Below are 12,394 nucleotides of genomic sequence, written 5' to 3'. Positions count from 1 at the left end.
ACACCATTTCCCACGCAATTCTATTACAGCGTTTGGTTGAGGTTGGTGTCGAGCATGTGGCACTTGAATGGTTTCGATCGTTTCTATCTGGTCGTACCTTCAGGGTTGCTACCTCGCCTACCTCGCCTATCAGTCTAAACCCCACTCTATTACTCAGGGCGTTCCGCAAGGATCGGCTCTGAGCCCCACACTCTTCAATATCTATGTCCAGCCGCTGGCTGAGGTCGCCAAGCGATGCAATCTGACCTTGGTGTCCTATGCTGACGACACTCAGCTGGCGGTTGCCATAAGTGGGGTTTCTGATACAGAGGCTGCTAAGTTTCGTGAGGGAATTAGATCAGTGGCTTGCTGGTTGACTGAAAATTGTTTACAATTGAATGCAAAAAAAACGGAGGTGCTTATTATCGGCAAGCAGAGTCACCTCTGGGGTGATCACTGGTGGCCTTCTGAGCTTGGCCCTACCCCTCTCCCAGTTCTTGAGGTAAAGAATTTAGGCATGTGGCTAGATTCCAAACTTAGTTTTGTTTCCCATACTAAGAAAATCGCTGCCACATGCTTCGGTACTCTCCGTAGGCTCAGATCTATTTTTAAATTCTTTGATGCCCCAACCAGACAGCTTATTGTACAGGCTACTATACTGTCTCAATTGGACTATGCGAGCTCTCTCTTACTTGGAGTCAATCAGGCTGAACTCTGTAGACTTCAGCGAGTTCAAAACGCTGCCGCCAGGGCTCTGGTTGGCCTGCCGAGATTTTGCTCGGCCAAAAAAACCATCTATGGACTCCACTGGCTTCCTGTATCCCAGAGGATCAAGTTTAAATCTCTTTGCCTCTTGTTCAAAATTCTGAAACACTCTTCCCCTCAGATTTTGGAACATCTTATTCTGCCGTATGCACCTTCGCGTACTTTGAGATCTTCTGGGTCCCACCTGGCTTTAGTTCCACGCTTCAAAAAGGCTAGGGCAGGTGGCCGCTCCTTTAGTGTGCTTGCTGCCAAGCTCTGGAACTCCCTTCCTGTCCACATTCGGGCCATTGATGATCTCCTGGTCTTCAGGAGGGCCATTAAGACCTTACTGTTTTCTCTGAGCGTTTAGGCTCTGCTCCGCCTGCCCACTGGGCTGTCTGTGTGCCGATTTCTTGTTTTAAGCGCCGGGACGCCCCTTTGCTGGGGCAGCTGTGCACTATACAAATTCGGTTAACATAACATAACATAACTCTGGACCCCAGAATGGTGGCCAGATTCATTGGGACCACTTCCGTCGCCTAGTAGGAAAGTAAAAAACCTGGGGATACTGATAGATAACCAGCTGTCCTATAAAGAACAAGTCAAAGCGGTAGTTTCTGCCACCTCATTTACTTTGAGGTCATGTAAAAAAATCCTGCCCCTGCTACCCAAAGAGAGTCAAAGATTTGTGGTCTCAGCCCTTGCCCTGTCAAAATTGGACTATTGTAATAGCCTTTATCTAAATATTCGGGAAGGGCTACTAAAAAAACTCCAATTACTACAAAATGCAGCCGCTCGACTTGTCTCAGGGATTCCAAAATATGCTGCTATCTCGTCTGAAATCAAAAAACTACACAGGCTTCCAGTGAAAAAACGTATACTGTTTAAAGCCATGTGTATCGTGCACAGGTCACTCCAGGGCAAGGGGCCTTCTTACCTGACTAAGCACATTTGGTGGTATGCACCCAGAAAAACGTTACGTTCTGCTGAGGCAAAATTGGCCTCAACTCCTCTGGCCAAAAAAACTAACTGGGGAGGACAAAGCTTCTTAGTTGGAGCAACTAAGGCTTGGAATGCTCTACCACGATACCTCAGAGACATTTCAAATCATCTTAGTTTTAGGAAGGCACTGAAAACCTGGCTATTCGCGCTCTAATGGTATTGTTGATATCCGACTTAACCGAAGGAGGGACTTCTTCTATAGCGCCAGGACACCTGCGGGTAACAGTTGCGCTTTACAAATTTTATAACATAACATAATCAGCAGCAGCATTCTTGATAAATCATTTCATACCCATACATTTAACTCGCGCTTGTAACCATCTCTAAATATCAATATTTTACATTTGCTTCTAGATTCCCATTAATTCCTTTTCTGAAAGTTTATTTGTGCTCGAATTGAGCTATAACTCCTACAGCAAAATACATAACATGACATTTGATCATGCATTCTTTTAGTTCTACGTCTTCACTTTGTTGTTCAACTAGTGTACTACAAATACAAAGAAAGCTTGTTCTGCAAACCTACGCTGTATATTTTCTTTAGGTGTCAATGGTGTATCTCAGCATAAAACACTGCAACACATATAGAAGACACATGAAAGTGAGCATGTGTAATATGAGACAATTTTATGTAGTACGCCATCAGAAAGATGGGATAACATGAATGAAAACGAGGGGCACATGTGGAAAACGCATGTACTCTTGTAAATCTTGTACAGTGGTTACTGTTCCACTGGAACCTTAAATGAGCTTCTGCCGGAGAGTATTGGTAAAAACGTGTGGAGCAAATGAGCACAAAGAAAGCAAACACAGTTGAACGCTCAAAACGAGAGTTTACCTGGAATCGTAAATACATAAAGACAATGGATTATGAGAGGAAGTAAACAATTAAAGGTGTTTAAGAGAGGTGGACTGGGGAGGCGAACAACTAGTTTTTTATTAAATTTCCTCCAAACAGCGCCTACTCATGGCGCTATAGAAATACAATGACACATTTTGGCAAAAGATATCGTATTTGACAGCGTCAAGTGCACCGCTTTTGCACAAATGAACAAACGTAAGCTGCTTGGTGTGTTTGGACCCCCTTACCCAAGTTTCGGTTTCACCTAGCTCTGACTAGGCACAGTCGAGAGGCCTCATAGCTGGTGTAACTTGATGATCAGCACAGACGCGTGCACGCTTCAGAAATATAACCCATCGGTCGCTGAGGTGCTTTCATGAAAGGAAAGTCCAGTCTGATTATGAAAGGGAGTACGTTAAAGGCCAACCGCCTGGGACCTGACTTGCACACACACAGCACCAGAAAAAGTTCCAGCATAACTGTGATACAATGGTTGTAGCTGTCACTGGGGAATACACAGCAATTTTCACCTTTGTGCAAGCGGGTGCCCGATTGTATGCTTCGGTGGATGCAGAGCTATCTCTCACTAACTCTGGGCTGGAGGCCACCGTGTAACACCAAACAAACTGCAGGTCAGCCACCTGAGGCAACATAATTCTAGGCCACCCCAAGTCACTCGTGCCTCACTAATATGTGCATTTGGAAAAAACACCAATGACGTGATACAGTGTGAAATAATGTATTCAATGAACTAACACATGTGGGCTGTCTCCAAAAGTATAAAAAACACATATATATGATCTAAACATTTGTCTGAAACAGTGTTTTTTCAAGCAAGAAACTATTTTTCAACACTGTTGGCTTAGTAAAATGAACAAAGGGCATCAAAATAAAAACTGCCTTAGTCCATACGTGTCCAAGACAAAAACAAATCTTGTACCTTATTAAGGTGAGCTAGGCACAAGTTCAGTTTTGTCAATAGTCGCAGAATCTGAAAGCCACCACATGAGTGGACCCTGCTAGTAAAAACAATCAGTGACTAGGAGAGAGGGACGGGAGGAGTGGTGGGGGTGGCAGTGACTAGGAGAGAGGGACGGGAGGAGTGGTGGGGGTGGTGAGGGTGGTGGGGCAGGCAAGCAATGATGTGGGTGAGGGTTGCTGAGAATGTTACTAAATAACCAACACTGTCAACCAAAGACAAGCATCCCTCTGAAATCTTCAACTACAGCAGACACGTTTCACCCTGTTATTGACTGGTCGCTGTTATACTGGGACATGTTTTTGAAGTAATGATCAAAGAGTTGCTATTAACTAGAAACTTCAGTCACATGCTTTGTAAAATTCACAGGAGAGAGGGGACAGCCTCCAAGTCGGCTGAGTTTCATTCCATAAGCCCAACCAATAAACACAACAGAGTCATCTACATTCATTCCCACAGATCGGCATCTTCATTTGCCTGTAAAGCCATGATATAAAAGCAGATATTTAGTTAAAAAGTTATGCACGCGGCTTCCTGAAGTGGCTGCCATGCTGAAACATAATGTGTGGCAGCCCTGAAGCAGGCGCTGTACTAATCAAATAAATGTTGTGTGAAATCTAAAATAAAGTAATTAAACAAAATAAAATCTGTGCCACCTCCAAAATACGACAGGCTATCTCCTTGATAAAAAAGACAATAAAATGAAACGCAACGTCTGTGATGTGGGTGCTGTGCTAATAAAATAGCTGTGTGCTCTCCAAAATAATATAATAAAACAAAGTTTGTTAACACATGCACACACGCTACCTTCTGGTTGGAAAATGAAAATTCCATCAGCTGAGAGCGCTTAGATTGAAAAGCTCAAAAACACACCATTATGAAAACAGTAGAGACAAAAAAAATTGCATGCCAAAGCTAAAATAAATAGACAGGAGGGTATGACTACATGCAATAGGTCTAAGCTCCATGAGAGGGAACCAAATATAAAAGGAGGGACAAAGAAAACCAATGCACCACTGAAAAGTCAGAATTTTCAAATGGCACACAAATGAACAAATTGAAAATGATGGGCATGCTTGAAGCCCACAAATTAGATACAGCATGTCTCCAAGAGACAGCATAAGCTCTGCCTAGGTGAGACCTAAAAAGCAGAGGTATAAGAAAGCAGAAGGTACTGTGTCGCTAGATTGCAGGCTTGCCTGGACAAGGCCAAACGTGTACTGGCACAAGACATCAACTGTGGTGGGGAAAACCTGTAAGTTGAAGCAAGTGAATGTCATGGTAGCACTGCATTGTCTGTCCAGCGAACTAGGTCGGGGTGGTGCATTGCATTACTTATGCTTGTTGGAAAAGCCAGAGATACTGAAAAGTTGAAGTTTGGAAGAGAAGAAAAATGTCAGCCGTGTTGAAAGGGGGAAAGTACATGTAAAGAAGAAATAAACAAGCAGTAACAACTTGATTGAGTTCAAAGAACAAAGTAAAAGAAAAAGTAAACAAGATTAATAGACAAAGGAACATTTCAATACTTTAGTCTTTATGCTGGAAAGATTTTTTTAAACATAATGTTTTCCTTTATAGGATAATTTTATTATGGTCGTTTTGCTTGATTTTTTCCCCAACCTGAAAACGTATCTAAGCTTACGGTGCATTTGATTAAAGTGTTTGCACAGAATGACAGGTCAGACTTTTTTCTTATGCTGCATTCACGTTTGTATAGCAGTGTTTTGGGGATTTTGCGTTCCATTCTGTTCACATATATTTTTCCGAGGGACATTTCGGAAGATAAAAGCAGTTACTGGTATCACAGGTGAACGTGTATTTGATGTTGAATTTTTACCCAGTGTTAGGGTGTTGTATTTCCAATCCTTTTATGACAGAGCTGCCTTTGACACAATAAATGAAGGGAAAAGTGTCTATTATAATCTTTTTTGCCTTCGCTGCAGGCTACATGCCTCTGCCTCTGCTTTTATACCATGACAACAAAGGAGTTTCTGCTGCAACCAGTCATTAATATATTCCAGTGGTTGCAGGTGATGGCTCCAAAACATATTTTTGGGGGGACCTGGACTTATTTTTTATTAACAGATACTTTTTCATCCCTCCATTAGCAGTAATTCCCATATTCATAAATGCTATTGTGAATAGACCCTAGCATTTTGTGTTGGTAGCCTTCGCAAACAGCAACATCTCCTTTGCAAGCTTCATGCTCTGGGGACCTCCTGGTACTTATGTCAGAATATTAAACATTTGTGTGCAATCTTCCCTAAATAAATGCAACAGTCAGGGTTCATAATTTTCAACTAACCAGGATTCATTTCAGAGTTGAAAAGTTGAAGAAAAAGGTTATGGAGACAGGTTTTTCTTATTTAATTGCACTAGAACGCTCTCAAATAATCAGGAGTGGCCCATGCAGGTAAGAGCTGTGGGGTATGGGAGTGGTTTGGGGGAAGGGTGTTGATAGACGAGGAGGAGGGAAAGGTAAATAAAAAATAAAAAATAAACTTACCTTTCCCTCGCTGCATCGCAAGCGCATGGTAAGTGTTTTCCTTTTTTTTACTTTACCTCGTCGTCATCGTCTTTCGACTCCTACCTTCACCTCGTCCCCCCCACACCGCTCCTACCTGAATGGGACGCTCCATCAAATAATCCTCAAGTGCACAGACATTTTTCTACTTATTATAAGATTTTGATAATCAAGTTGTTTAATCATGGCCAACATTACAGGTGGGCCCAGTCGAGGTGTGAGGAAATAACTGGTATAACATGCTTTGAGGGAATAATTTGCAGGAATAAGTGTTTCTGTTCCAATTCTTGGATATTATTCCCTAGAGTTTCACATGGAAATTTTGAGTGTTTTGAGCATTCAAAATCAATGCGTGAAAAATAAAAAAACATATAATCTCGATAAGCCCAGTAACTCCTGGTACCGTGCACTGCACATCAGCATTCACAGGCATTTGTAATGAGGGTCGAAGTCTTCAACTGAGCAGCAATCCGGTTAAGAGACCCTGCTCAATTCTGGGAGTGAATCTAATTGGGCTTCAATTACAAGTATTACGGTACGCAATTTCACAAACGATATCAGTGATACGAGTACCTTTTGTTTACACACAAATTTAGATTACCAACCAGGAAAAAACGAGGGCCGGAATATTCATTTCTTCTAAGCCATCTTTATTAATAGCTCTTGCATCACAGCATTTCCTTTCTGTCCACGATATTAACTCTTGTCGTCCATACGCCTAGCTTAGCAGTAGGCAAAAGAAGAAGCGGGTGTACAATAAATCTGGCAACCCCCTTCCCCCACCTCCCCCAGATGCCTTAACTGATTGTATAAACCTGTCTGGAATTATAGACAATGCGCAATGTAAAACACAGCAAATTAATACATTAGTTGATCAAGACCAGAGGCGCAACTAGAGCCAAATTTCGCGGGGAGGGGGGGGGGGGGGCTAATCTTTAAGCAATAGGCAGAGTGGAGCTGCAGGGGCTCTTAGAAGGGGTGAAACAACAACGAGACCTCATTAACATGCAAATGGTCTTTTAAAGACCTGTGAAGTGCTCGGGTGCGGCTGTGTGTGTTCCCGGGAAGCTGTCTCATCCCGGGCTGCCACACACAACGGGGGGGCTGAAGCCCTTTGAGTCCAATGGGTGTTGAGCGCCTGATCAAGACCAACTGTATTGTGTTCTTTACGTCTTTGATAAGTAAGTAAACCAGGCTTTGAAGTAGCTGTGTGAATGCATTTGCAGTGTGAAACAAGGTTGACACTGACCTCTTTCAGTCTTCTGGTGAGAGCCACCATATTGGCAAATGGTGAGAGCAAGAATGTCCTGAATTCAGCGTATGTCCCTCAGAGAAAATACAACCAGCCGAAAATAGGGTGGGACAAATGCACAGCGAGAAAGGTGCCCATATAGAGTTATGATATGCCTCAGTGGCTAAATCTCCTGTAATCTGGGGCAACTCACTTAATCTTCACATTTTAAAGAAAAACAGTGGCGTAATGTAATTGCATACTGTGGTGCCACTGGGCCATTAGAATGTACGACGTTATTCCGCCGTCTTTTTCCCCGCTTGGAATCACAACGCGGTCGTTACAACGACCGCGTTGTGATTCCGCATACCATTACACCGCAAGTCGGAACAACGACTTGCGGAGGGAGGGCACTGGATGTTGGAATAGTATAATTTACTATTCCAACTCCAGTGTGTGCGGACACTAGGGAAGGTGTTGGATTTTAAATCCAACACCTCCCCCCCCTCCGCAAGTCGTTCTTCCGACTTGCGGAGTAATGGTATGCAGAATCACAACGCGGTCATTGTAACGACCGCGTTGTGATTCCAAGCGGGGAAAAAGTTGCGGGGTAAACGTTGTTTACCGGCCATTAACGCGCTATATAAAATTTCTATTAAAAAACTTAGGGGCATATCAGCAACAACCGGCGATAATTATCGCTAAGCGCACTTAGCGCTAGAATAATTATCGCCGGCTATCGCAGAATTTTATCGCTGAGATAGCGTGCTATCAGCAACGCTTATCTCAAAAGCGATAAAATTCCTGGCGCAAGCTGTCAAATGTGCGATTATCGCTGAAAATCCAGCGATAATCGCACAACGTTTGGCGATAGCTTGTTGATAGGGCAGGGCATACTTAACCATGATATCCACCTTCCATTGGATATCATGGCTAAGTCAAACTAAAAGCAGGCGTAAGGAAAGTAGCGATAACCAAGGTTAGCACTACTTTTCTTATCGCTATGCTTGTTAGCGTGCCCATTGATAATTGGAGAAATGTCGGTTAGCGACATTTCTCCAGTTATTTTGGTCAGGAATTTCAACTTTGCATCTCATTAGAGATGCAAAGGTGGGCGTTACGGGAAAGGGCGCTAAGGCAAGGATTCACGCAATAGCGTGACCTTGCTGATAAAGCGATAAAATTATCGCCACTTTTCGTCCGAAAACGGACGCTAAAGCGGCGATAATTGTATCGCCTCGCCTTGATGATATGCCCCTTGGATATAGAAAGGAAGCGAAATTAATATCGCCCTCTTTTTTTCTCACTACATCCCGTCATGGTTGTGAGGCACTGGGCTGCCCATCCTCACGGATCCGGGAGACTGTCAACACGTGTTGCTTTTTACAAGCGGAAATGGGACATGCAATGTTGCTTACTCTCAACTTCGCCGTAACAAGTGAATTGAGAACACAATTTAAGCAATGGCACAAACAAAATCCCAGGGATTTGATGAAAAACTAACAATGAGCTTCATGTAGGCAGCTCCATGTGGGAGGTTCTACAGAAAGACCTGTGCATAATATGGCAGAACAGTTTTTTGACTCGAATAGGAATCATTGCAGTGTCGATGACGAGCTGAGGTGCCGCACTGGAACAGGAACAACATACCGCAATGGAGCTCGAAGCATAGTGAGTGAATGAAAAAAAGAGTTCCAGAAAAACAACATGTAAAGACGACAACGTAAAGATACGGTAAGCTAGGCGCTGCTCCGTGGGAGGTTACAAATGACAAGGACAGGACATTGAAGAAGGATTAAACACTAGCTAAGAATACTTTTTGAAGAACAATTGAAGTGAGGCATAAAAAGGCAATGGGGGGGCTGTAATCTCACACAGTAAACACAGCATGTCTCAAAGAGACAGAGCATCCACTGCCTAGGCTCAACCTAAAAATCATATGTTCATCATCTCACATTAGAGGTGGCTTCAGGACAATAAAAATGCTATTTTCAAATACATTTAAACACTGGAATGGCACTGGGACTGGCTAATATTTGTGGCGCTGAAATGTTTAAACAGTGTTAAACACTGATTTACAGAAATTGGGAAACACTGAAAAACCTCCATCAGAAACTGCAAAAAACAACACTGAAATCGCAAACCCTGTCTTTATATAATTTCCTAAGCACACTTATTGCCTTATGGCTAAAGGTGTATAATACTAAAAACTGTTTTAACAGAGAAAAGAGATGAGGAAATTAAATCTGCAAAAATTAGTTTACAACAGGTCACCGAGTAGCCAACCTGAGGAGCCAGATTCGGAAAAAAGTCCTATAGGGTTCCTTCTACATTTAGAGAACATTTAGAATTTTCGGGTACTTTCAATAGAGTCTAGGATTATGAGAGAAAAACTTTGTGAATCAAATGCTTCCAGAAGTACTTCTTTTATTGATTTAATGTATGAACATACAAACGCATTTTTAAATGCAGGAATGTACCTGGTGTAACATATTCCCATATGCATGAGCACAGGTGATACTACAGTGCATTTGTACTTTAAAAATATTTCTCTTTTCACGATGAGGAAAATATTTCTTCATTGCCCTTCCAATTTTGGGAATATTTCAACCCAATCCCCATTCCCACAATGGACAAGAATATACACCTGCCCTTTAAGAAGAGAACAAGTAAATGACATGAATGAGCCATGGAATTGATTGTCAATTCTCAAAGGAAAAATATGCAGGTTTATGACATTGCATAGGTAACATTTGCAAATTTTAGGAGTCTTTGTTTAAAAAAATACTCCTTGATACCTGAGACACCTGCATATTTCCAGGAGCTTTCCTGGAAAAGTTTGACATCTTTTAATTATATGTATGTGAAGAGGCTTTCTGCAAGTACAAATGTACATGTTGTACAAGTTAGCATGCAACAAGGGCTAGATAAATGTGCAAGAGTAAATCTTTGAACATTGCTAGGGTGGGAATTGGTTGTGGACATGTAGCTAAATGCCCAAAAATATGTTTGTTGGTGTCCCCAAACTTTCCATGGCTTGCTCACCTTAATGCACCCGCTCCCAACACTTGCTGGAAGATATACTCCAGCATATTGTACTAAGCTCAGATAAATATAGTGCCCAAGTAAACCACTTTACAAGTGCAACTTAACCATTTCTAGAAATTGTAGCTGTAAAACAAACTACATCCACAAGTAGGGGAATAGCACTTGCATCGACGCAAAGTCCTTATAGTGATCGGCTGACTCCAAAGTAACATTCTACTTTTCGTTGCTTTGAACTTTTTCTTGAATTTCAAACAGAGGAAACAGAAATGCAATTACATAGAAACAAAAGGCACATCTGACAAAACTCTATAAGACACTCTCTGAAATGTTCCCGTGGTCAGCATAAGACTAAATGCACTTAGAAGTAAATACCTGCTCTTGGGAAAATTCCTCTTTGAATTCTTCAATTTTTTCATCCATTTCTTCGTCGCTCCACTCCCAGTCGCCATCTTCAGTCTTATGGAGATGACCGCTGGAGCCCGGCAACCTTCTAACCTGCAAAATAAGACAATATTGTCTGTGTCATACATAAGTCCATAGCTATTGTTGACATGAAATGACTACTCGCCAATAAAGCAGATCAAATGTTGCCTAATCTGAATTAAGCTGGACAGTACATTTCTAGGAAGCTGCTGGCGAAACACTGAACAATGTTATATTCCTCTTTTCAAACGAACACTATTAACTTTAGAAGCCCATTTGATCTCTGAGGGAACACCTGGTAAATTGGTTCCTGGTTCATCTCTGCATGGTACGTAGAGCCGCCGCAAGAGAAATAGAAAAAGATCCTGGGGCAGCCTGGATCAAAACACACCAAGTGAGCTAGTGATTTGTACTGTGAAAGAAAGAGCAGTGCAGAGTGTCAGGGATATCTTGGACACTGAACAATTCAGCACAGGCTAATTGGATAGGAACACTAAACTGCTGTTTTCAAAATGTCTGCCATGCTGCCTTTTCTTTCCAAAGGTTATCCAGCATGCGGCAATAACAAATGGCAAATCAAGTTATTTGATGTGAGACAAAATATACCCCATACAAATTTCACTAGAAATTCCTCTCTGGTTCTGGAAGGAGAATATTGACCTCATGTCAAACAATGTACAATGCTAACAGCAATTTTACCTCATGATAACGTTTGGGAAATTAACTCAATTGGCAGCCAAGTTAGCTGGTGTGTGATAATTAACGAACCCTGCGTATTAAAAAAAATAAGCGAATCACTGCTCGATGAGATATAAACCACAGCAGCCCTGGTTACATTTGTTTTACTTCAGTGAACCTAAGCCATACATTTCACACCCTTTTTATATTTAGATTCATGTAATCGTCTCTGCAACCATTACAAAAACACCCACTTTACTGTATTAGACATTTGCTATAATACATACGCCTAAAATGTGTATCATCACTAATGTATAACTGTGGTATTATTTTCAAGGTGCTCCTGTTTTTTTACATTTGGTATTTAATTTACTATTACTTTTGATTTACTGTTTCTAAAACAGAGTGTATATCAGTTAGGAGCATATTAACATTATGTTATATAATGCTATGTTATACTATGTTATGTCAGTGAAAATTATGCTATTTTGATATGTTACGGATACTTCTTAAGTACAGTGATCCACGTAGCTTCTTGGCGCTTGCAGAAATCATTAAACATTGAAAGGAAATAACGCAAAAATATGTTTAGTAAATAAACAGATTAAAAGCCAACTTGAAAATACAGATTTTCAGATGTTTTTTGAACTGGGCAAGCAGGTTTGTGCACGTGGTTCTGTAGGTATAATATTCCACTCCTTTGTTGTTGCAACGGGGAAGGCTCTCTTCCCATATGAGGTAGTCAATATTTTTGGCACATCAAGAAGAAATTTGCCACCGAAGTCAAGGGCATGCCCATGAAGAACCTTGGAAACATTCACTGGGCCTTAAATGGAATCCTTAGCTCAAACAATACCCAGTAGAGCTGCAAGGGAACAGGGATGATGTGCAGGGCTGGACAAGCCTTTTATTTCACCAGGCGTTTCTTGGGTGGGCTGGGACCTT

At 41.7% G+C, this 12,394-nt stretch overlaps 1 protein-coding gene across 1 annotated transcript in view; it reads right to left on the bottom strand.

Annotated features, from left to right (window-relative positions):
* Positions 1-12,394, bottom strand: part of STK39 (serine/threonine kinase 39) — a 1,405,344-nt gene that overhangs the window by 475,510 nt on the left and 917,440 nt on the right. The window contains exon 11 of the mRNA XM_085645380.1: positions 10,721-10,843. Coding sequence (XP_085501506.1) covers positions 10,721-10,843 — 123 coding nt within the window. The remainder of the gene's footprint in view (positions 1-10,720; positions 10,844-12,394) is intronic.

Source organism: Triturus cristatus, chromosome 3_1 (genome assembly GCF_964204655.1).
Source record: "Triturus cristatus chromosome 3_1, aTriCri1.1, whole genome shotgun sequence".
Taxonomy (NCBI): Eukaryota; Metazoa; Chordata; class Amphibia; order Caudata; family Salamandridae; genus Triturus; species Triturus cristatus.
The sequence above is the reverse complement of the archived record's forward strand: the minus strand, read 5'-3'. Positions and strand labels throughout refer to the sequence as shown.